This window comes from Castor canadensis, chromosome 8 (assembly GCF_047511655.1).
Source record: "Castor canadensis chromosome 8, mCasCan1.hap1v2, whole genome shotgun sequence".
NCBI classification, from domain to species: domain Eukaryota; kingdom Metazoa; phylum Chordata; class Mammalia; order Rodentia; family Castoridae; genus Castor; species Castor canadensis.
In genome coordinates, this window is record NC_133393.1 from 89453335 (window position 1) to 89479163 (window position 25829).

The following is a 25829-nucleotide window of genomic DNA, read 5'->3' on the forward strand; positions in this document are numbered from 1 at the left end:
CCCTAGGTTTCCTCCTAAACTCATGGGCCCATGGTGTCAGTGTCCCCCACACCCAACCACAATAACCCCCCTCTCTTGCTCCCCTATGGCCTGATCTTGTTCCCCTATGGCCTGATCTTGTTCCATTTGACTGCCAGCTCCCCCACAAACTCTCTCTCCACTTCTGCAATTCATAGGCCCAGAGACACTCCTACTCCCTTTGTCCCTCCAGTCTGGCTCTGCTCAATGCCTTCCTCCAGGAAGCCCTCCCAAGTAGCCTGCCCTTCCTGCCTCCTGCCTCTGGCCCTTTAGCCTGGTGCCTCCAACTAACCATGCATCCCCAGCTCTGATGGACCTCCCAAAGGAGGATATGGGCCTAGGAGTTCCCTTAAGGTGATAATTGCAGCTTTTAATTCTTATGGAAACTATGAAATAAGTCTCATCTGCATGTTAGAGCTGAGGAAACAGACTAGCGGTTAAAACATGAGAGCAAGACTGGACCCTGTCTGCCTCCATGGCCATGTCTCCTCCTGCCTTACACTCCCTCTCTTACTGTCCTTCAGAGATCAGACCATATGCCAGGCACACCCTGCACTACAGGCTTTTTATAACCCCACTAAATCCCACAATTAAAACTATCAGGAAAGTACAAATGGTCTTTTGCAGATGAGGAGATGGAAACTCAGAAACTTTCCATCTATTTCCTAAGTTCACAGAGCACATAGTGCCAGGGTCTGAATTCAACCTGGCTCATATGAGTTAAGTCTCCCACTCCCCTGGGTCTAGCCAGAGGCAGCTGAGTGATTCAGGGGATGGGAATTTGAATTCTTCTGCCAGCATGGCAGCTCTGGCTGGGATCAGCCAGAGCCTCTGATAAGGGAGATGACTTCCACAGGCCTACAGAAGAGGTCTGGCTGATCTGGGGAGGCCCAGGAACGCCAGAACAGGTGAACCAGGAATCCACACTCCACATGTCCCCCCTTTCCTGCCACCTCCCCATACTGCACTCCACTCCACTCTCCCCACCCATCCTTGAGCTGACACACCCTCATGTCCTTTCACTTTGGCAAATTCCTCCCTGAAACACCAAAACACTCAGATTTGTGATAAAAATCAAAGTGTTCTAAGATTGATTATTCAAATCAAACAAAATTAAGATAAATTTCTGTTTTGAGAATGATCTCAATTTCTGGAGCAATGTGTAGTATCCAGAAAAATATACATTGGGATCCCTCCATCTCCCAAGTAGCTAAGATTTCAGGTGTAAGCCCCAGTCCCCAGTTTCTGTATACTCTTTTCCAAAAGAAATCTCTCTTCCTTCTGTCTTCCATCTCCCTCCACTCACTAAAGTATGGGGGTCAGGCCCATGCTCAACTCAGCTGTGTCCTGCAGTCTGCCTTAGTTTACCCTAAGGCTGCGCGAACAGCCTATGGCCACAGCAGCAAAGAGAACCAAAAGGCCATACTGAAGGAAGGGATTCCTAACCCAAGAAGTAATTACAGAAATGAGTTTCCAGGGAGGAGAAGAAAGGAGGCCCCTGGGAGGGGGCCTGGTGAGGCCTCTTCTCCTGGAAACCCAGTCAGGGTCAGGCTTGCCCAGTAGCCAAGTAACAGATGAGTTGGGGGGTGTCAGGCTTCCACGGGGCAAGGCCAAGTGATGGGGAGATAATGTCCAGAGCAGGAGGTACTGAGCAGGTTTCTGAAAATGGAGCTGTCAGACAGTCTGAATTCCTGGGAAAGCCTGAGTAAGCCTGGCCAGGCCCCAGGGGAATGCAACAGGGTAATATGTGTGCACAGCCCACAGAGAATGAGCTATCCAGGGCCATAAACTTTATCTTCCACCCCTCACCTCCAGAGAGCCAGGTCAGCTATCTCTGGTTCCAGGAGCCAGATCTGGGGCCTGGAGACCATGAGCCCTGTGGCCCTCCTGAGTCACTCCAGGATGGCTGGTCCATCCAGAAGGGATACGGGAGCAAAGGGGATCTGCGTCTTTGGCAGAGGTGGGAGCGAAGTGATGGATCTGGATGCTTGATCTTTATAGATACTAGGAGCCTCGCTTCCTAAAAGCCAGCCCCAAATCAGAAATGTTCCCTCCCAGGGAAAGTAGGCACAGGCCTGAGCAATACTGTCCCCTCAGTTACACTTCTGGTACCGAGATCTAGGGTTTATGCATAGTTCTGGATGGGGTCTAATGGCTCCTCTCTCCTCCACCATAAAATCTCTCCCCAGTTTTAAAACCTGCAGTCCAATGGCCCTCTTCCTTAGAAGACAGGAGTAGAAGCCAGGAAGCAAAGGGGGCAGTCCTCCTAGCTCCAGTGCTGTTTTCCTCACCCCCTCCCTCACCTCTACCCTGAGCTGGGCCCAGAGCTGGATGGGAAGGAAGGAGAGAAAGGAGGCACTGTTCCCTGTGTCCCTGAGAAATTCCCCAGCCCCCTGCCATGCTCCCTCTCCTCCTGGCAGGCAGGTGAGACCAGCCCAGGAGACAGGAGCTGTGCTGGTGTAAAGCAGCCCCTCTGCAGGGAGCTAAGATGACCTCACTGCCCGCCCGGAGCCTCTCAGACACGTACGCAGTCCCTCTCTCTCTGCCCAGTGTGGGTTTGGCCCTGTCCCCTCCCCCTCCTCACGTGTTCCAAGCCATCCTGTCCCAGTGCCCAGCCAGACTGATCTCCTACAATCGCTGCTTTGATCCTGTCACTCCCCAGTCCAAGCTTTCCATTTCCTGCTGAGTAAAGGTCAAATTTCTCATCTGTGGGCAGGGGTTGAGTCTTCCCCACCTGATACTAGCTACCCTCCCCAGCCCTCTCCTCTAGGACTGTGCCCCCCCCCCACCACACCCCAGCCCCTCTGCAGAACCTCCTGGTCACCTGCACCTGCTGGTGAAACCTGATCCTCCCCGCTCCTGGCTCCACACACCCCAGCCACTCCACAAACATTTACTGAATGAACATCACACGCCAGCCGCCTTCCGCACAGAGCCTGCCCAGGCACCACTGCAGAGCCAAAGTGGCCACTCCCACAGAGACCCCCAGGGCAACCTGTGTTACACCCCTGAGCTGGGTTGCCCTTGCTTGTGGGCATGTCTGATTATGTCCTTAACTATAAACCTGATCCATGTATGGAACATAGATTGTTACTGAAGCATTTTTCCATATTTTTCCCATTCGATCCTCACAATGACTTTGGGAGTTCAGTATTATTAGCCTTATTTACAGACGCAGAGAAGCAACTTGGGCAGCAAGGAATGGTCAGGACTCAAAGCAGGGTCCACAACCCTCATGCCAACACTAAAGCACCTTCCTCAACAGTAGCGTTCTGTTTTACATGTCCCTATCTCCCTCGGCACTCTGCACCGGAACTTCTTTGATTCACTGAGTGAGTAAATGAATGAATAAATGAATGAATGACTAACTCTATGAGTCAGTTCCATTCAGGTGAGTCCTAGTCTCTCCTCTGGTCCTTACCTCCTCCCCAGCATTCCTTTTTTCCTCACCCTGGATCCCAAGGATGCAGGAGATAAGGGAAGAAAGAGCCCAGAGCCCATGACCGTCACAGGCAAAGCAGGTAGGCCTGAGGAAATAGGACAGGAAGACTCCACCGCCCACCACTTGGTAGAAAGGCCCAGGTGAGTCCCAGCCCTCCTGTCCAGCCCTCCCCAGCTCCAGCATGATACAGGTGGGGTGGAGGGAGGAGCAGCAGGGCAAGCCAGAGGATGGTGTGGGGGTGGAGAGAGCCAAAATGCAATGACTCACCATCCTCTGACCTCCCCTGGGGGCTCAGGTAGCTGAACACATGAAATTCCAGCCTATCCCTGGGGAGACACTTGGGTGTCAGCTGGATGGGAGGAGGAAGAGGTCTGTTTATCCCAAACTGAGAGGTAACCATGGCAACAGAGCCAGTGTCATTAGGTCTCTGGCTGGAGCAAAGGTCCTGGCCATGGGTGGAGCCCTGGGGGTTGGCTCCCAACCTGCAACCTACAGACCATGCCAGCCAAGCCAGCCATGACCCAGCACCCCCTTGTGGCAGAGCCAGGCCTGAGAGCTGGGGAGGGTCTGTCCTAAGAGAGAAGCCACACATTTCACAGACACATGTGTTCTCATGCAACCCCTTCCATGTGCCTTCTCAGTGAACACCAGAGGCAGACAGATGGACACTAAAATAGGAGCTCTTGGTCTCTAGACTGGAGGAAAATCGCTTCTCGGCCTTTTGGCTAAGATCAAGTGTAGACTGGAGGAAAGAAGAAATGAGGAACTGAGCTGGCCACTGGGCAGGAAGTCCAGTGGGGATAGCAGACAGGGAAGGCTGTTCCAAGCTAAGGGAAAGACAGCAAAGCCTTCAGAGCAGAGGCAGCTCCAGTTCCTTGGCTGGTATGAGAACAGTGGGTGAAGGCACAGCAGACACTTTTCACTACTTCCTGTCTGCCAATCACCAGAATCATAAAGCCTTGGTGTCCAGAAGGGGCCCAGTTGCTACCACCTCTGTCCTTAACAATGGCTTTCCTCGCCAGGCACTGATGGCTCATGCCTATAATCCTAGCTACTCAGGAGGCAAAGATCAGGAGGATCGCTGTTCAAAGCCAGCCTGGGAAAATAGTTTGAGAGTACCATCTCAAAACAAGCCATCACAAAAAGGACTGGTGGAGTGACTCAAGCAGTAAGAATACCTGCTTTAAAGTGTGAGGCCCCCAGTGACACTAGAAAAAAAAAAAGCCCCTCCTCTTATGTATGTCCACTGCCACCTTTGTGAGGTAAAGGTGGCACTTCCTCTGCCTGGAGCCAGCCATCCACCTGTGCTCTGAATAACAGCTCTCAGAGCCTGTCCCATCCAGTAGCTTCTCTTCTCATGCTCCTCCCATCCCCAGCCGCTCTTATTCCTCCACTTATTCCAGTCACTTTTCCTTAGGACAGAAGGGAGGGGAGGGAGGGAGGGAAAGAAGGAAGGAAGGAGAGAAGGAAGGAAGGAGGGAAGGAAGGAAGGAGGGGAGGAAGGAAGGAAGGAAGGAAGGAAGGAAGGAAGGAAGGAAGGAAGGAAGGAAGGAAGGAAGGAAGGAAGGAAGGAAGGAAGGAAGGAAGTCCTCCATCTTTTGGGCGAGTCTTGCCTCCCTTTGAGACGCTATCACACAGTTGCATATTGCTAACATCTCCCATACAACTCAAGGGCACATACATCTGAAAACCCATCCACAGAGGCCAACTTAGTGTCTGCCTCTACTCTTTACTTCTGGGTGATCCTATCCACTCTATGATGATGACACCCAGATCAACATCTCCACAGACCCTCATGAGGTTCTCAGTGCCTCCCCAGGTCCCAAGAATGTAACCTCAGCCTTTGATGCATCCATAGGGAACTTATTATAAATAGAGGCCCACACCCCATCCCAGGGTGGTATTCTTCAGGTCTGAGGTGTGCCCAGGCATCTGCTCCATAATACGTTCCCCAGCATGTCTGGTATAAAACAAAGTGGAAAACCAAGGGGGCACAAACTCTTCATGGTCTACAAGGTCAGTCTTGACCTGGTCCTTACCAGCCTTTCCACTTCATCTCTTGTCTCTCCCTTTCTCCACTACACATTGGCTCCTCATAAATTCAACAAATATTTATTGAACACTTTAGCACGCGGACTAAGAACTCACTGGTTAAAAAAAGCAGACATGGCCCCTGGAGTGCACAACATTGTTGGAATGATAGTAACATAATAACGCTAATGAAAATATAAATGCAAACTGCTACACATTATCTTTTTTTTCTTCCTGTATTAGAATTCGAACTCAGGGCCTCATGCTTGCTAGGCAGGTGCTCTAGAACTTGAACCATTCCACCAGCCCTTTTTGTGCTGAGTATTTTCAAGATAGGGCCTGGAGAACTATTTGCCCTGGCAGGCTTCAAGAACCTCCTGATCTCTGCCTCCTGAGTAGCTGGGATTACAGGCGTGAGCCACCAGTGCCCAGCCTACAAATGATCTTGAGAGAAACATAACGCTATGAGAGGATATTACATAGGAACCTGGTCTAAATTTAAAGGAGTTAGGGAAACTTGCCTGAAGAGACAACATTTGAACTGAAATATGAAGGACAAGTTAATAATAAAAAAAAAAAAGTATGATGAATTAGTATATAGGGACCCACAAGGGCAAAGGCCCTGGGTAAGCAAGAGTGTAACAGATTCCAGAAACACAAAACAGACAAGTGCAGACAGATTAGGAGGGAGAAAGGCACTGGAGGAGGAAGGAGAGCCAGATCATGTGGGACCTTGAAAGTCACCTTAAGATTCTGGGTCTTCACCCTAACAATGAGAGGACCTACCTAATTCAATTTAGGAAGGGAGACTTAATTTGTGCTTTTCGTTCTTTTGTTTGGTTGGTTGGTTTTTTAATCCTGCCCGCTTGCAGCTTGGAGAACACACAGACTAGACTTGGGTTCAAGGAGATAAAGCAGTAGAGGAGACTAAGTAATGATACTGCCAGAGTTGTTCAGGAGATAAAATGGACATGATGTAATGATGAGTTAGCAACCCATGGTGGTGGAGGATGGGCAGTCAAGGTTTATCCTTCAGTTTCTACACCTCTTTTTCTCTACAAAGGGAAAAATTAGAAGAAAATTCCCTGAATATCAGACAAATTGGATCAAGCAAAGATTTCTGAAATACAGCACCAGAGCATGACACATAAGATAAAAACCTTAATGAACTGGTCTTTGTCAAAATTAAGAACTTCTCTTCAAAAGACACTGTCTACTAAGGCTGGGAGCAGTGACTCACACCATAGAATCCCAGCTACTTAGGAGGAGAAGATCAGGAGGATTGTAGTTCAAGGCTAGCCCAGGCAAAAAAGTTAGCCAGACCCCATCAAGCAATAAGCCAGGTGTAGTGGCACATATCTGTGGTCCTAGCTACATGGGAGGCTGTAGATGGGTGGATCTCCATCCAGGCCAGCCTGGGAAAAAAAACACAAGACTCTATTAAAAAAAAAAACCTAAAAAGCAAAAAGGGTTCAGGTAACAGAGTGCTTCCCTAACAAGAAAGACCCAGGGGGGAAAAAAAAAAGACACTTAGAAAATGAAAGGATACCACAAACTGGAAGAAAATAGTTATAAATCACAAATGTGATAAAAAACTTGAATCTAAATATATTGTTTAAACTCTCAAAATTCATAATAAAAACCCCATAATGAGATGGACAAAAGGTCTGAGCAGACCCATTCATCAAAGAAGAGAGGCCAATGATGTATAAGCACATAAAGCCTGCCCAATATCACTAGTTACTAAGAAATACAAAGTAATGATGGCACACACCTGCCTGTAATCCCGGCACTTGGGAGGCTGAGGCGGGAGGATTGTGAATTCAAGGCTGGCCCTGGGCTACATAGTGAGATCCTGTTTCAAAAACCCAAAACCAACCAAACAGGTGAAAAAAAAAAAAAAAACAACCAAAGTGCTGGTGAGAATGCATGTCTGTCTGGTGGGAATGTAGAACGGTATGGCTACTTTAGAAAGCAGTTAAGCAGTTTCTCATAAAGATAAACACACACTTATCATGCAGCTCAGCAAACCATTCCTGGACATTTTATCCAAATGAAAACATATATCCAAGCCAGGCATGGTAGTCCACGCCTGTGATCCCAGTTACTTGGGAAATGGAAGCAAGAGGAATATGAGTTTGAGGCCAGCCTGGGCAAAGTTAGTGAGACCCTTATCTCAAAAGCAAAATACAAACAAAAGGGCTGGGGTGTGACTCAAGAGGTAGAGCATTTGCCTAGCATGCTGAAGGCCCTGGTTCGGTCCTTGGCACTGCAAAAGCAATAGAAACAAAAACAAGAAAAAAAGACATCCACACAAAAACAGACTTTTATTCATAACAGAAGCTTTATTCATAATGACTAAAAACTGGGAATAACACAGTCAACCATTTACTGATAAAAAGATAAACAAATTGTGGTCACTCTACACAAGGGAATACTATATGACCAGAAAAAGGGGAAAGCTACTGATACAATGACATGGATGAATCTCAAAAGCTAAGTAAAGGAAGCCAGAGGCAAAAAGCTACATATAGTATGATTTGACTTACATGACATTCTCAAAAAGGAAAAACAAAAGGGACACACAGCCAGTCAGTGGTAGCCAGAGCTGAAGGCAAAGGACAACAGTGATTGACTGAAGAACTCAGTGGAACCTTTTGAGGTGATGAAATGTTCTGGTTTTTTTGTTGTTGTTGTTTTGGGTTTTTCTTTTCTTTTCTTTTCTTTTCTTTTCTTTTTTTGCAGTACTGGAATTTGAACTCAGGGCCTCGTGCTTACAAAGTAAGGCACTACCACTTGAGCCACACCTCCAGCCCTGAAAATGTTCTATCTTGATTATGGTGGTGGTTCTATAACTTCAGCCATCTGCCAAAACCCACTGAACTACAAACCTAAAAAGGATGAATGTTACTGCTCACAAATTGTACCCCAATAAATCTAGAAAGTTTTTTTTTGCAGTACTGAGGTCAAACCCAGGCCTCATGCACACTAGGAAAGTTCTCTATCACTGAGCTATACCCCCAGCCCTAAATCTAAATTTTTTAATTTTATTTTATTTTATTGGCAGCACTGGGATTTAAACTCAGGATCTCACTCTAGGTAAGTGCACTACCATTTGAGCCACTCCTCCTCCTTTTTTGTGTTGGGTTTTTTCCACCTAGGGTCTCATGAACTATTTGCCTGGGCTGACTTCTAACTTTGATCCTTCTGATTTCTACCTTCTGAGTAGCTAGAATTATAGAAATGAGTCACCAGAACACCTGGCTAAATTTTTTTACAGTAGAAAAAATAAACAGATGCAGGAAGATCATAGGTTCAGAATTACGTGTAATGACTGAAAGATTCTTTCAGGCTTGAGGTGTGGCTCAAGTAGTAGAGCACCTGCCTAATAAGCACAAAGCCCTTAGTTCAAACCCCAGTACCACCACAAAAAAAAAAAAAAGTTTCTTTCAAACCTGCAATCAGGGGTACTATCCAGTGGCCAGCAGGACACACATATGTGAAACTTAGAGAAGGGGACTCGGTTGGATGCTATAACAAGTCTCAGTGACAGTTGTTCTATCTCGAAAGCCTTCCCTGTATCTCCCTACCAAGTTCTTTTGTTTGTTTGTTTGTTTTTCAGTGCTGGGGATGAAGGCAAAGCCCCACTATGCTTGACAAGTGCTATACCACAGAGCTACAATCCCAGCTGTTGGCTTTTTGACACAGGGTCCTGCTCTGTAACTCAGGCAGGCTTGAACTCACTATGTAGCTCAGGATGGCTTCAAACTCTTCAGCCTCCTAAGTGCTGGGATTTCAGGCATACACCACCACATCTGGCTTCTCTTTTTCTTTTTTCTTTTAGCAGATTATTTTTTTCTCTTTTTTTGAAGCCCTGCTCAAGCATTCCTCCCCCATGAGGCTCTCCATGACCCCCAAACTTCAGCACCTGGGATGGAGCTCTGTCAGAGCAGCAACTAAACCTTAGCTCTTCTTTGTTGAACCTAGAAAAATGTCTTGCATACAGCAGGGGTCATACGAAGATTTCATGCAAGGGAATATTATACCACAATAGAAAGGGGGGAAATTACTGATACATGCAATAACATGGATGAATCCTAGAAGCGTTATGCTAATCGAAAGGAGTCAGAGACAGGTACATCCTTCCTGAGATCTTTTCACATTGTATTTTGTTTACCTGATTATCTGTCCCATCAAATAAAAATCTCCTTATTATTGTGTTTGTTTATTTGTTTTGTAGTACTGGCACTTGAACTCAGGGCCTACACCTTGAGCCACTCCACCAGCCCTTTTTTGCGATGGGTTTTTTTTGAGATAGGGTCTCTTGAACTATTTGCCTGGGCTGGCTTCAAACTGTGATCCTTCTGATCTCTGCCTCCTGAGTAGCTACAGGAGTGAGCCACCAGCACCCATCTGTTTTTATTTTGTTTGTTTATTTGTTTTTCAGCACTAGGGTTTGAACTCAGGGCCTCACACCTGCTAGGCAGGTGCTCTACCACTTGAGCAACTCCACCAGCCCTATTATTATCTATTTTTAACTATCTTTGTATTTCTAGCTCGTTGTTTGTGGAACTGAACCAAACTGAATGACTTGCACCTCCATGTTGATGATAATCCTTGCAGGAGAAGAGGCAGAGGAACATCCAGGAAAAGGATGCCTGCTATGCCCAGTCTTAACCTGCAACAGAAGACAAGGAACTGAAGCTCAGAGAAATTCACAAACTGGGGTACCCAACTTGACCAAGTTCACTCAGCAAGCAAAGAAGCAGAGTGAGGACTCGAAATTCAGGTAGGTTTGACTTCAACATCTATGCTATTTTCCCCATCCTCTCTTTTCCTTAACAAAGTTAATTTTGTAGTAGGACACACCTGCAATCCCAGCACTCAGGGGGCTAAGGCTGGCGATGACAGGTTCAAGGCCAGTCTGGAATGCATAGCCAAACACTGTCTCCAAAAAAAGGACTGGCAGAGTGGCTCAAGCTGTAACTATCTGCCTAGCAAGCATGAGGCCCTGAGTTCAAACCCCAGTACCACCAAAAAAAAAAAAAAAGATATTTAATTCTATGATTTTCAGAGCCTACAGCCAACCTTGAATGACTTAATCTACTCCTGTGAGAGCAGGTTGGTCTTGGACTCCTGGGCCCAAGTGATCCTCCTGACTCAGCCTCTTGAATAGGTGGGACTACAGGGGCCCACTTCTACATCTGGCTTCCTTGACTTTCTTTCTTTTGGCCATACTGGGGTTTGAACTTAGGGCTTCTCATTGGTTAGGCAGCACACTACCACTTAAGCCACTCCACCAGCCCATTTTTGTGTACTGGGTATTTTTGAGATGGGGTCTCAAGAACTATTTGCCCAGGCTGGCCTTCAACAGAGATCCTCCTGATCTCTGCCTCCCAAGTAGCTAGGATTACAAGCCTGAGTCACTGGCACCCGGCTCTCCTCTTTTTTTGTGGTATTGGTATTTGAACTCAGGACCTTGTGCTAGGCAAGTACTCTACCACTAGAGCCATACCCCCTGCTCTTTGGCTTTTAGTCTGTTTTTCAGATAGGATCTCAAGCTTTGGCCCAGGCCAGCCACAGACCAAAATCGTCCTACCTCTGCTTCCTGAGTAGTTAGGATTACAGCTGTGGGCCACCATACCTGGCCATTTTCTTGGCTTTCTGCACAGCTGCTGCCAACCGTCATGTCAACCCCCAGTGCCTGGATTCTCTTTCCACTGAGGGCTTCTGGTCACCTTTACTTCCCCACTCATCTCCCCAAGGGTCTTGCCCTGTCACCCTAGGGAGACCCACAGTTTTTCTTCTCCCATTCCTTAAGGGGGAATGCCTCTCAGTGGTTGGTCTCCTCATAAAGCCATACCACGTAACCTTCACTAGGATCTCAAAATCACTCGCACATCCTTTCAAGCATGTGGTAGACTGTGTAGCTTGTCACATGTGCCCCAGGCTCCTGCGTCTGTCCTACTCTTCCTATTGGAGGAGACACAGGCGAGATGTATGTAAAGGCTGCATATGTCAAATCTCAGCTCTGTCCACTTCTAGTACTATTTTCAGGTTTCAGCTTAAATGTCACTACCCCAACACTTAGGCAAGATTAGTGGTCACTGCCACCAGCTTCCACTGTTCCCTGGGCTGGCCCTAGCATAGCATCAACCACACTGTATCGTGACTGCTTATGCAATTGCTGCCCAGTCTTACGACACTGGAGCATCCTAGCTAAGGACCTCTTCTACCCACCCAGCCATCTACAACGGAATGGCCTCCTGTTTTCTTCTTTCCTTTCAACAAACTTCTTGAAAGACAAGTACACACTCTGCCTCTGGGTGGTCACTCACCACCCCTTCCTCAGCCCTCTGTCTCCTGGCCAGACTCCATCATTCTACAGCAAGTGCTCTGCTTGTCCTCTGCCTCCCTTCCTTTCATGCACCTGACGCTGTGGACTGCCCCTCCATGAAATATCCTCCCTAGCTTCCAAGATACCTCTCTCTTCTTGTTTCTTCCTACTGACCAGGGTCTCGGCCTCTTTCTCCCCTCCTTTCCTTCTGACTCTTCTTCCCCTTTTGCCTCAAGTTCCAGGTGCAGACTCAACCATTTCTATTATCTGGTCCTTGTCCTTCCCACCTGCACCTGAGTTCCAGTGATACCCTTTCTGTGGATGGCTCCAAAAGGAACGCCTGCATGATGCTGGGTAGGGTGTTTAGTACACCAGGGCCAAGGGGACCGGAAGGAGGTTGCCTCTCTCCAGTTTGCACAAAAGTCCCACAGACTGGCTGTACCTGCTGCCCTATGCTCTCCTAAGCTCCAGTCTTGCTTTTGCAGCTGCCCACAAGACAGTTCCCCCAAATAATGCTGGCAGGTTTGCCACATCCAAAGTTGGAGAGGCAGCCAGATGAGTCATTGCTGATCAACTGGATGATTTTAAGATAGGTTCTCAATCACTTTGCTCTTCCATTTCACCCATTTTCCATGGACTTAGTCTCAGCCAGCTGTGCCCAGGCTGAAAGGAAAGCAATAGAGATGAGCAGGGAGAGATGGCTAGAAGGGAGGGAGGGCCAAAGGATCCTGAGGCTGGAAAGAGGAGATGTGGTAAATCAGACAGGAAGAAACTAGCTGGTTGCTTCCACACTGCCAAAGCTCTTCCAGCAGAGCCCAGGGACACTCTCAAAGCAAATGTTGCTGTTGCCCTTATTCTACTGTGGAGGAGACCAAGGCTAGCACAGGTTGCTCAAGGTCATGCAGTTACATGGGGCATGGAATCAGGTCCCACCTTTCTCTGGGCAGAATCCAATGAGGTAAAGGCTGGAGGGATGGCACTGGGATATTGGAGTGGAATTAGAGGAGAGACTGGAGGCACCAGGGTTGGAAGGAGAAGGGGACAAGAGAACAGATGAGGCCACCCCTGTCAGTGAGAGCTGGCTTTGCCAGAGGAGGCTGGAATGGAGCCCAGGGTGCTAAGGAGACTCCTAGAATCTGGTGCACCTGAATAGTCCTGACAGTTATGTGCTCCTGGGCACTGATTTTTCCTCTTCCTTTATCCCTGGAGAATAACCCTTTGGGTACAAACCCAACTGAAGCAATGATATTAAAGGTGTCAGTGAATGCTGGGTGCAAGTGGCTCACACGTGTAATCCTAGCTACTCAGGAGGCAGAGATCAGGAAGATCAGTGTGAAGCTGTCCCAGCTGATGAGACCCTATCTCAAAAAAACCCATCACAAAACAGGGCTGGCGGAGTGGCTCAAGTGGTAGAGCTCCTGTCTAGCAAGCGTGAGACCCTGATTTCAAACCCCAGTAACACACACACACACACACACACACACACACACACAAAAGGTGTCAGCAAATTCTTTGACCCTCCCAGCCCTGGGGGAGAGGGCCTGGTCAAGCCCTCAGAACCCAGACCCAACTCCACCCTGGACAGGCAGGCAGGATCTCCAAATGGGGAGGGGTGCCTCCAGAGAAATTCCCAAAGTTAAGATTCAGACCAGCACCTGCACCAAGCCAACTGCAGCCCTGTTAGGTTCCACAGCAGTGTGCAAGTCACACATTTTCCCTCCCTTCCCCTTCTCAGTCTACCCAACACACTTTTTGCTCCCCATCTCCATCTCTCCTAACATCTCTCTTTCCTTAATTATTTAATCTTAAACTATTTACAGAGTTCTGCCTGCACTCCCATTCTGCACAGACTCCTTTTCCTTTGAGTTCCACCTCATTGCTCCTGTGTCAAGGGCTCTGCTCCAACCCAGAAGCCCCTGGATTCCTCCTGTGGGAGGGCCATTTGCCCTTGGGTGGGGCCCTCCCATGGGCAGAACCCTTTAGCCCCTCTGACTCCTCCAACCTTGCCACTACTAGAACAAGGACCCCTTACTTTCTCCAAAACACAGGAGTCACTCAGTACTTCAGGAAGAGGACGCGAAATGGTGTGGTGATGCACATCTATAATTCCAAAACTCAGGAGGCTGAGGGAGGAGGATCTCAAATTCTGAGTCAACCTGAGCTCCTAGTGAGACCCCGCCTCAAAAAGGAAAAATAAAAAAGAGGATGGAAAGGAGCTGCCTCAGTTTCTATTCTAAACACCTCCCTCCTCAATGCTGGCCAAAAAAATTGCAGCCTAAGATAAGAGCAGAGTTGAGGGACTCCAGACCTTCATAATCCCATCTAATCTTCTAATCCCCCACTATCTAGATTCTCCAGAGTGCCAGTCTCCGGTGAGAGAATGTGGAAGAGGCAGGCGGTGGCAGGAATGGCCCACCTATCAAGTCACCTCTGAGCTAACTCTGAAGCTAAACCTGCCATGCAGGTTCCCCTCCCCCTCAGCAGGACACCGGAATGCAGGGCCCAAGGGGAAGGGGAACCATTTCCCCTCCTCCAGTCCCTCTCAGCAGAGGCTCTTTACACAACTTTGTTCTGGATGTTTCCCAGGGCCCCTCCAGCTCCGCCCCCCTCCACCGCCCCACCCCCCACCCCCCACCCCCGACTTCTCAACCATGCCATTTCCTCTGTACCTGACTGCACCCCCATTGCTGGGAATCTGGGGACAAAATTCCTTATTTACACCTCTCTCCCCACTCCCCCAGAGATAGTCAAAGGAGTGAATGGCCTGACCACAGAGGAATCTGGAAGTGCCGGAAAAGGGCAGGCTGGCACTGGACGCAGGAGGTCGGTATTTGCCCCGATGCTGCAAGAGGTCCGGAATGCGGCCATCTAGTTAGCTATGGGAGATAAGGAGCAGCTGCAGCCCTCCTCCCCCAGGCCCCACACGGCCTCCACAGACCAAGAAGGGCATATATAGTGGGGTTGGAGCAGGGATTAGAGGAGGTTCTGGGAAGGGGCTTAAGGGAAGATTTCTGGGGTGTGGGTATCACTGCTGGTAGAATTCAATCTCCCCTCGCCCCAGGCATTTTACATGATTCGTGATTTAAAGATCTCCTACCCCTGAGCCATCTTTAGAATTAAATTGGCAAGGGGGATAAAGGAGAATAATGGATATATATATACATATATATATATATATACACACACACATATATGTGATACATATATACATATATACATACATAGATACACATACATACATATACATATATGTATTATAGTTGAATTCACTATGTCATATATATATATGTATATATATAGTGGTACTGGGGTTTGAACTCAGGACCTACACCTTGAGTCACTCCACCAGCCCTTCTTTTGTGATGGGTTTTCCGAGATAGGGTCTCTCAAACTATTAGCCCAGGCTGGCTTCGAACCTCCATCCTCCTGATCTCTGCATCCTGAGTAGCTAGGATTACAGGAGTGAGCCACTGGCGCCCAGCATTGTAAGAACTTTTGTAAATGTCACAATGTGCCTCCAGTATAACAATAATAATAATAGAAAAAAAAAAAAAACAAAGAATTAAACTGGGCCCTTATCTATGCCCTCCTGGGTGTGGCTGAGCCTTACTCTACAGTATGTAATTCGTATTTGTCAGAGGAATGAGTGCGTGCGAATTAACATTCACGTCCATTACCACCCAAGGAGATGGACTGGACAGGCTTTATTCTCCCTGTACAAGCAAAGAAACTGAAATTCAGAGTTAAATGACTTCCCTGAGGCCACACAACCAATAAAATACCCAAGTTAGCTAACTTAAATGAAGCTTTAAGACATCAAAAGGTAGTCCACGGTGTATTTAATCCATACACTTTACTGTTCAACTCTGGAACAGTGACAGAATTTGAAGGTGTAACGCCTTCAACTGACTAGATCCTCTAACATCCCAGAAGCCTCCATGCAAAAGCAGTGGGCATTCATTTGTATGTTAGTTTGCATTCCATTTGCTTCCCAGCCTCCAGCAGCATTGAGCCTCCTGGCCAGCTCCCATTGAGTACAGAGGGGCTTTCTCACCCAAAGGCAGCAAGCCTGGGACAATCCAGAGTCACGCTCTGCATCTGCACTGGTCTGCTGCCCCTGCTCCTCCCAGGATCCCTTCCCCTCCAGGTCTCCCTACTCTCCTGACTACCCCCACTGCCTCAGTTCAGCTGGCAGCTCGATAAGGATCGATAGGTCCACTCCAGAGCAAAGAGCACAGCCCAGGACTCATTACCAGGCCCTTCCAGAAAAATAAGCCGCTGGTGCTGATCCACTTGAACCTCTGAGGTGCTCCTAGATCACTCAGCAGGGGGTGGTCATTCCAATTTGGGAGCTTCTTTACCTCCACTCTCACCCCGGAGTTTGTGGCTCCCTGGGGACAAGTTTGAGATCCTGAGAGCATTGTGAAGAGTGGTGGGGAAGGAAGGAAGAAGTTCTAGTGGAGGAGGGGGCAAGGGGCTAGCAACAGAGTGAGTCTCCACTAGAAAATTTCTAGGTATCCTTATCTGTCCTTTCAGGCCCGGAACCATATGGGACATATTACAGTCCTCAGGAGGAATTGTGTCTTGCTCATTGCTGTTCTCCTAGCTATGAAAACAGGACCTGGCACACAGTAGGTGTCCAATAAATACTTGTGGAATCATAAGTGCTCTGGAAGTATTTATATACCCCAGGATGTAGGTAAGGCTGAAATACAGGTGTACAGAAGTCGGGATGGGTCCCCTGCCCAAATCACAAAGAGTTCCACTGAAGCCAAGGCTCCTGGAGTTAGTTGCCCAGAGGTGGGAGGGGGTTCAGACTTGAGTTGGTATTCAGGAGTCTGAATTTATTTGGTGAGGGAATGTATTTTTGTGTATTTGAGAATACACCTTTCCATCGTTTTCTGTGGGAGTGGACACAGGTGACAGTGTTTGGAATGTGTGTGTGTAAACCATGAGATTTGAGGCTCAGGATTAAGTTTCTTTTCCTTTTCTGCAGCTCCCAACTTTTCTTCCTCAGAACTCCTGGGACTTCAAGATCCCCCCAAATCCTCTCTGCAGGTGGGGAACTTGGTTGAAGACAGCTAAAGAGATCCACATCTCACTCCACCGCACACACCCCCAGACCCTCCAATTTTCCAACGTACCTGCACCTCCTGGACCTAGAGAGAGGATTAGGCACGTCATTTCCTCCCTAAAACACAGTCCTTTGTGTCCCTCATTAGTCACCCTTGGGGAGGGGGGATTAGGGAGGGAACTGGTGAGAGCGGTCTCGGTAGGGCTGTGCTGAGGGGGGAGGGGGCGGGAGTGGCCGACACGGTCCACCTGTGGGCAGGCTCCGGTGGCGGGGGCGGGGCCTGCTCGGGGGAGGTCCCCACGTCTTCCCTCTGAGATATAACTTAGGTCGCGGACCCACCACCCTCTGCAGCCGAACCTGCGACGTGGTCTCTCGCCTTCCTCCCCAGACAGCATGAGCTTCACCACCCGTTCCACTACCTTCTCCTCCAACTACCGGTCCCTGGGCTCGGTCCGATCGCCCAGCCACCGGCTCCGACCGGCCAGCAGCGCGGCCAGCGTCTATGCAGGCGCTGGGGGTTCGGGCTCTCGGATCTCCGTGTCCAGCTTCAGTAGCCGGGGGTCCGGGGGCCTAGCTGGGGGGACCATTGGGGGTCTGGCAGGAATGAGCGGCATCCAAAGTGAGAAGGAGACCATGCAGGACCTGAATGACCGCCTGGCCTCCTACCTGGATAGAGTGAGGAGCCTGGAGACCGATAATAGGAGGCTGGAGAGCAAAATCCGAGAACATCTGGAGAAGAGGGGGCCCCAGGTCAAAGACTGGGGGCATTACTTCAAAACCATCGAGGAGCTGAGAGCCCAGGTAAGGCCTGCAGAGGAGGGGGCCCCAACTTTCAGCCAAATTTAGCCGTCCAGATGTCTCTTACCACCAATAACAACCCCCATACACACACACTATAAGAACTTTATTAGGCGGTGTGGACTGACCCCATCCTTTCCACATCCACCCCACCCTCCAACTCCATGGGGTGAGGGTTAGGAATGTCCTGGATTTCCACCCACACTCCCAAACCAGGAACCCCAAGGGTAGTAGTTGTTCATGGGAGGGCTCTCCCTCAAAGATAGTGAGAAGGAGACACGATGAGAGCTCTGCAGAAGTGGACAGCATGGAGGAAGGTGTGAAAAAGGCCATAAAGTGAACTTAGACACTCTACTTCTAGCTGAGTGGGGACAGTTGGAGGGTTAAGCGGATGTGGCTAGGCTGAGTCATGTAGGAGTAAACAGAAAGCCTACCTGTGGGAGGGGCCAGTCCAAGAGGTGGGGGGCCCAGAGCCCCAGATGAGCAGGTGCACTGGGAAAAAAAAAATGCCAGAAGGGAGCCAATGGAAGAACTTGTTAGTAGCTGTTCATATCTGGGCAGGTCAAGGGCAGAGCCTAGGGAAAGGAGAGGAGGGAGGGAGTAGGTGAAAAGGGAGGATGCACAGGGAGAGCCTCGGGCTTAGGAAGGTTTCTCAGAAACACACATGTTCCACACACAGCCCACCCATCATTTGACTTTCTTGTCTTTCTCTAATACCCGCAGATCTTTGCGAGTTCTGTAGACAACGCCCGCATTGTCCTGCAGATTGACAATGCTCGTCTTGCTGCTGATGACTTTAGAGTCAAGTAAGTCTGGTGGGGACTGGAAGTGGAGCCAAGAATCAGCTGCTCCTGGGGCTGTGTTGGGTAGGGGCTCTCTGGTGACTGAGAGCAGAGCTAGAGTCCATCAGCTCATTCATTTCACTGCTTAGTTGTGCAACCCAGTTTAAGCGCACTGCCCACCGACTGCCAAGAATGGCACTCGGGGATTGCCACCTGCTTCCTCACTCGGATTCCTGGTTTGTAATGGGCACAGCACAGCTTGTAGGAGGTGGCAAGGGTTGAAAAGGTTCTGGATCAATGATGGGAGCCCCTCTAATTATCTCCGTTCCTGTAGGTATGAGACAGAGCTGGCCATGCGCCAGTCTGTGGAAGCCGACCTCCATGGGCTCCGAAAGGTCATTGATGACACCAATATCACCCGTCTGCAGCTGGAGTCAGAAATTGAGGCTCTAAAGGAGGAGTTGCTATTCATGAAGAAGAACCATGAGGAGGCAAGCAGGGATTCAGGGACCCAAGACAAGCAAGAGGGAGGAGGATAGATAAGGCATCCTGGGCTCTTCTTAGTCAGCATGCCTGGTGGGTTACACGTACTCTGTGGCTCAGCCAAGCTACAGTGTGATGGTGAGGATAAGACAAGGAGATTAGGACAAAGATAGAAGCAGCCAGCACTAGGAGCTGGGGCTGATGGTGGAGCTGAGCTGGAGGGCTTCCTGGAAGAGGTATAAGCAAAAGGTCTGGAAGAAGAGGTGAAGTGAAGAGAGAAACCACCCATGAGTCACAGGTTCAGGCAGTAAGTGAGTGGCATTCCTTCCCATTTGGAGCAGAAGCCCAGAGCTGGCACAGCACAGAGTGTAAGCCCAGGGTTTTCCTCTGGTCTCTTCTCTGACTGCTTCCATAGGCCTCCCAGAAAAGAAATTCACAGATGAAGGGCCTGTTGGTGCTCTGACCCTGAGCCCTTCTCACCTTTGCTCCTGTCTTGTTTAGGAAGTCAAAGGCCTCCAAGCCCAGATTGCCAGCTCTGGGTTGACAGTGGAGGTGGATGCCCCTAAGTCTCAGGACCTTGGTAAGATCATGGCAGACATCCGGGCCCAGTATGAAGAGCTGGCTCAGAAGAACCGAGAGGAGCTGGACAAGTACTGGTCCCAGCAGGTACACAAGGGGAAGGGCTGGCTGCCAGGGTGTGGGAGGGAGGCAATCAGGGAAACCAGGGCCTCACAGACCCTACCAACCCTGCAGATTGAAGAGAGCACCACAGTGGTCACCTCTCAGTCTGCTGAGATTGGAGCTGCTGAGATGACACTCACAGAGCTGAGACGCACGTTCCAGGCATTGGAGATTGACCTGGACTCCATGAGAAATCTGGTAAGCGCCCTCTGGTCATCTGTCCCAGTTCCTCTAGACAACCCCCATCCTCTGTCAGTTGGCCTCGAGCCCAAATCCTACACCTCCCATCATGGGTTCCCTTAACCCATGAAAGAGAGTCATTTCTCTTTGCACTTCCTACTGCTCCTACTCCCTACCCTAACACTCAACTCAGACAAAGTCCTCAAAAAAGTTTTAGAGTGAAGGGCTGAGCAGTGTGGACTCACCCACTCCCCCTTCCTGTACCCTGCAGAAAGCCAGCTTGGAGAACAGCCTTCGAGACGTGGAGACACGCTACGCCATGCAGATGGAGCAGCTCAATGCCGTTCTGCTGCACTTGGAGTCAGAGCTAGCACAGACCCGGGCAGAGGGGCAGCGCCAGACCCAGGAGTATGAGGCCCTGCTAAACATCAAGGTCAAACTGGAAACTGAGATCGCCACCTACCGCCGCCTATTGGAAGACGGGGAGGACTTCAAGTGAGTGGGGGCTCTTTTACCCACATTGGGGTAGCTTTGGGAAGCCCACATGGACCCATTTGTTGGTATCTACTGAGCACTGGGCTGGTGGGTTGGGTGCCCCTGTGTCTACAAGGGAATGACAGTTACAAAAAGGCTCCCTCCCATGAAAAGAAATGACTTAAGTATTGCCCCTAGTTGTACTTAGGGTACAAGTGAAATTTGGCCTCTGGTTTCCCTTTTCTCGAGGAAGTGGCTGAGGGGAATTTAGAGATAAAGGTTGGGGTTTGTAGACTTTTTTCTCAGCTTTCCTTGTCTCCTACTCTGACGGGCTGTTTCTAACCAAGACTTTGTCTTCTGTTACAGACTCAATGATGCCCTAGACAGCAGCAGCTCTGTGCAAACCATCCAAAAGACCACCACCCGCAGAATTGTGGATGGCAAAGTGGTATCTGAGATCAATGACACCAAAGTGCTGAGGCACTGAGACAAAGAAAAAGGAGACCTTTGGGGAACAGAGGGCCAATAAAAGTGCAAAGCCCATTGACATCACTTTGCTTCTTCCTTGGCTGTTTTCATACTTGTGTGTAAATACTCTCTACAGTCCCATCTGTGACCAGGCAGAAGCCCCCTCTTGACTCCAGTTTCATATGGGTGGGACAGAGAGCAAATGAGGGGTCTGGGTTTTTAGAAACACCTTCTCAGAGAAAGAGATAGATGTTACAGCTCACAGTCCCAGCAATGGGGAAACTACAATAAAATTGCAGAATCTGTTGCCTTTAAGAGTCTGATGAAGGGCTAGAGGTGTGGCTCGAGTGGTAGAGCACTTGCCTGATGAGCATGAGGCCCTGAGTTCAAACCCTACTACAGAGAAAGAGAGAGAAACTAGGTGTGGTGGTACATGCCTGTAATCCAAGCACTTAGGAGTCAGAGGCAGGAGGATCATGAGTTCAAGGCCAGCCTGTGCCACATAGCCAGATCCTGTCTCAAAAAAACAAAACAAATAAAAGAGACCTGGTATCAGAAGGCCCCAGCCTGACAGCTACTTATTAACAGAAATCAGAGCCAGAGAAGGAAGTGGGGGCCAGACTGACCTTCCCCTGTCCTGCCACTCTGTATCTTTGGCCCACTGCCCAGAATCCTCACAACCCACACTCATTACCCCATACCTGTGGCCCCCACGGAAGGAAGTATCTGCATCAGCATCAGCACTCAGTGAGGAGAGTGAAGGAAATGTGATCTCTGGAAAGAGGCCACACCCCGATTTCCATGTAGACAAGGGGTGGTGGGTTTGAACAGGCATCCATGTGAGCGAGAATGAGTATTCAGGGCTGGGGTACAGTTCAAGTGGTGAAGCACTTACCTAGTAAGCATAAGACCCTGGGCTTAGTATCCAGCAATGCCCCCTTAAAAAGAAAAAAAAAAGAATGGGTCTCCTAAGCCTAATGGGAACATTACCATCCTGAGCTTTGATTGGAATTGTGGCATCGATCAGTGAAAACATTGCACATCTGAAATAATCCTATGCTTTGCTTGGAAGGATAATTCATCTTTCTTCACTTAAAAAAAGTATAAAAGCAACATGCACAAAATCCAAAAGCAAAGATGGGTAATTAAATGGAAAATCCCACTTCTCTGCTCTCCAGAGGTATCCACTGTTAAATACTTCTTTCACCTAGGCAACTGCAAACATTTCAGTTTGTTTTATATAACTAGGATTATATAGTTCTGCCTCTGGATTTGTTCAACTCTATACCTTGGACGCCTTTCTGAATCAGTAAGGTAGACTTGCTTCATTCATTTCAACAGCTGCCCACCACTATCCTTTTATGGAGTACAAAGTTACTTAACCTCTGGCCAGGATGATGGATACTGTTTAAACCTTCTCTGGATAAACATTGCAGTCCATTTACTTACTCCACTTCTTACTTTCTGTTCTCTCCTCAAACCCCATCACCCCATCTTTGCAGGAGTCTGCAAGAGACAAAGCTTTGGGGAAAGATAGTTGAGCTGCACTTTCTGAGATTTGGGTCAGAGAAGCAGTCAGGGTAGTTTTCTTGCTCCATCCCTCTTCACTGTCTTCCAAATATGCAAGTATGACACTGAAGTGTTTTCTCAAATCACTTGGATTTCCATGAGGGTCAGATAAGCCCCCCTGAAATGGATGTGGTGCCCTGGCTGGCAGCAATCACTATAACCCCTCCTCCCAAGGAATCCAGCTTTCCTGGGTTCCTAAAGCGACAGAGATACAGACAGCCCAACAGCCAGGAGTGGATGGGAAGCAAATGGGCACAAGGAGAGACTGCCTCCAGCCAGCATTTCAGGATGCGGACCTGCCCCAAAGCTAAAACAGAAAGTCCCTGACAAAACCCAAGCAGTGCTTGCAGTTGAGTCCAGCTGTCAGAGAAATCAAAGACACCTGATAGGATTTTCCCTCCTTGTAGACAATGCCTTACAGTTCCCAGGGTGCTTATGCATCTGATCCGCATTACAATCCTATGAGGTATGCCAGGCAGTGAATATTACTGGCTCTGGCTCACAGTGTTGGACGCTGAGAGCCACAGACATCATGTGACCTGAGTGAGGTCACCAAGCTAGGAGAGTAAAGCAGAAAACCACATCTCCAGGTTCCCAATCCCAAGCTTTTGGTTGTGCTATAACTTAATGGCTGCACGTTAGGTTGGGATCACCTGGGGGAGTCTTACAAACAACGCTGTGGCCTAGAGGCTCTGACCGACAGGTTCTGAGTCAGTTAGTCATGGGTGAGGCCCCAGTTCTCAGGAAATGTTTGAAAAGCTCCCTAGGTGATTGCAATTGGCAACCAAACTGGAGAACCAGGCCCAAGCTTTCCCTTGAGTCAGTACTATGGTACACCTTCACAATGCAGGTGGAGGCTGTGCCTATTTTAATTAAACAACGCCCAGCTGGAAAAGCCCCTAGACCTCTGGGGCAATTCTCATTCCCCAACAGGGAAAGGCCACTGCCTGAAGGGCAGCTCATCTTTGTCCCTAAGCACCAAAGGGGAAGATTACCCCTCCCAAGTTATAATGCAGAGTCACTGGTCCCAAATTGTATCTTTCCTGTTTCATCCATCCCTATCCAGCCCAAATGTTAAGCTATATCGTTCCATGGTGCAAAAATAAAAACGCATATGTAAACAAATTCATATGCACATATCCAGGTAGAGGCAAAGATTTCTGGAAAGATACACAAGAAACTACAACTGATGACTGCTTCTGAGAAGGGAAATGGATGTGGGGAAACGAGAGTGGAAGGGAATCTTGTTTTCCATCTGTATCCTTTAATAGCTTTTGAATCATTTATTACTAATACAGGGTCTCACTATGTAGCCCAGGCTGGCCTTGAACTTGTAATTCTCCTGCCTCAGCCTCCCAAGTGCTGGGATTACTGATGTGCACCACCATGCCCAGCCTTGTTAGCTCTTTTTAATGGCACAGAAACCATAGCCTTCCAGGGAAGGAAATGTTGCATCTGTCCCTCCCATTCATCCAATCTGAAAATGGAGTTTTTTCATTCAAGGCCCAAACTCCTTATGATTTCATATGCCAGGTCCGGCCACCCCTAAACTCCAAATAAAGAGGCATAGTGAAGGCAGACAAAGGAGGTTTATTTTTTTTATTTTTTTTTTCATTTTTCTTTTATTATTCATATGTGCATACAAGGCTTGGTTCATTTCTCCCCCCTGCCCCCACCCCCTCTCTTACCACCCACTCCGCCCCTCCCTCTCCCCCCCCCTCAATACCCAGCAGAAACTATTTTGCCCTTATTTCTAATTTTGTTGTAGAGAGAGTATAAGCAATAATAGGAAGGAACAAGAGTTTTTGCTAGTTGAGATAAGGATAGCTATACAGGGCATTGACTCACATTGATTTCCTGTGCGTGGGTGTTACCTTCTAGGTTAATTCTTCTTGAACTAACCTTTTCTCTAGTACCTGTTCCCCTTTTCCTATTGGCCTCAGTTGCTTTAAGGTATCTGCTTTAGTTTCTCTGCGTTAAGGGCAACAAATGCTAGCTAGTTTTTTAGGTGTCTTACCTATCCTCACCCCTCCCTTGTGTGCTCTCGCTTTTATCATGTGCTCAAAGTCCAATCCCCTTGTTGTGTTTGCCCTTGATCTAATGTCCACATATGAGGGAGAACATACGATTTTTGGTTTTTTGAGCCAGGCTAACCTCACTCAGAATGATGTTCTCCAATTCCATCCATCTACCAGCGAATGATAACATTTCGTTCTTCTTCATGGCTGCATAAAATTCCATTGTGTAGAGAGACCACATTTTCTTAATCCATTCGTCAGTGCTGGGGCATCTTGGCTGTTTCCATAACTTGGCTATTGTGAATAGTGCCGCAATAAACACGGATGTGCAGGTGCCTCTGGAGTAACAGTCTTTTGGGTATATCCCCAAGAGTGGTATTGCTGGATCAAATGGTAGATCGATGTCTAGCTTTTTAAGTAGCCTCCAAATTTTTTTCCAGAGTGGTTGTACTAGTTTACATTCCCACCAACAGTGTAAGAGGGTTCCTTTTTCCCCGCATCCTCGCCAACACCTGTTGTTGGTGGTGTTGCTGATGATGGCTATTCTAACAGGGGTGAGGTGGAATCTTAGTGTGGTTTTAATTTGCATTTCCTTTATTGCTAGAGATGGTGAGCATTTTTTCATGTGTTTTTTGGCCATTTGAATGTCTTCTTTTGAGAAAGTTCTGTTTAGTTCACGTGCCCATTTCTTTATTGGTTCATTAGTTTTGGGAGAATTTAGTTTTTTAAGTTCCCTGTATATTCTGGTTATCAGTCCTTTGTCTGATGTATAGTTGGCAAATATTTTCTCCCACTCTGTGGGTGTTCTCTTCAGTTTAGAGACCATTTCTTTTGATGAACAGAAGCTTTTTAGTTTTATGAGGTCCCATTTATCTATGCTATCTCTTAGTTGCTGTGCTGCTGGGGTTTCATTGAGAAAGCTCTTACCTATACCTACTAACTCCAGAGTATTTCCTACTCTTTCTTATATCAACTTAAGAGTTTGGGGTCTGATATTAAGATCCTTGATCCATTTTGAGTTAATCTTGGTATAGGGTGATATACATGGATCTAGTTTCAGTTTTTTGCAGACTGCTAACCAGTTTTCCCAGCAGTTTTTGTTGAAGAGGCTGCTATTTCTCCATCGTATATTTTTAGCTCCTTTGTCAAAGATAAGTTGCTTATAGTTGTGTGACTTCATATCTGGATCCTCTATTCTGTTCCACTGGTCTTCATGTCTGTTTTTGTGCCAGTACCATGCTGTTTTTATTGTTATTGCTTTGTAATATAGTTTGAAGTCAGGTATTGTGATACCTCCTGCATTGTTCTTTTGACTGAGTATTGCCTTGGCTATTCGTGGCCTCTTGTGTTTCCATATAAATTTAACAGTAGATTTTTCAATCTCTTTAATGAACGTCATTGGAATTTTGATGGGAATTGCATTAAACATGTAGATTACTTTGGAGAGTATCGACATTTTTACTATGTTGATTCT

General features: G+C 48.1%; 1 protein-coding gene and 1 long non-coding RNA gene across 4 annotated transcripts; both read left to right on the forward strand.

Moving 5' to 3' along the window:
• The first annotated feature begins 10074 nt into the window (after positions 1-10074).
• Positions 10075-17054, forward strand: LOC141425761 (uncharacterized). 3 transcript variants are annotated; one of them, XR_012450849.1, is made up of 5 exons: positions 10075-10280; positions 14178-14292; positions 14570-16134; positions 16365-16527; positions 16825-17054. It is a non-coding gene; the product is annotated as an uncharacterized lncRNA (long non-coding RNA). The 3 variants fall into 3 exon arrangements; XR_012450848.1 differs by having other exon boundaries at positions 16365-16459; XR_012450850.1 differs by having other exon boundaries at positions 14570-14651; positions 16365-16459.
• Positions 17055-17207: 153 nt separating this feature from the next.
• Positions 17208-20852, forward strand: Krt18 (keratin 18). The gene is made up of 7 exons (XM_020160211.2): positions 17208-17703; positions 18424-18506; positions 18817-18973; positions 19467-19631; positions 19719-19844; positions 20098-20321; positions 20667-20852. Exons 1-7 carry the CDS (start codon positions 17296-17298, stop codon positions 20785-20787), a joined length of 1284 nt encoding a protein of 427 aa, XP_020015800.1. The 5' UTR covers positions 17208-17295; the 3' UTR covers positions 20788-20852.
• Positions 20853-25829: the final 4977 nt, after the last annotated feature.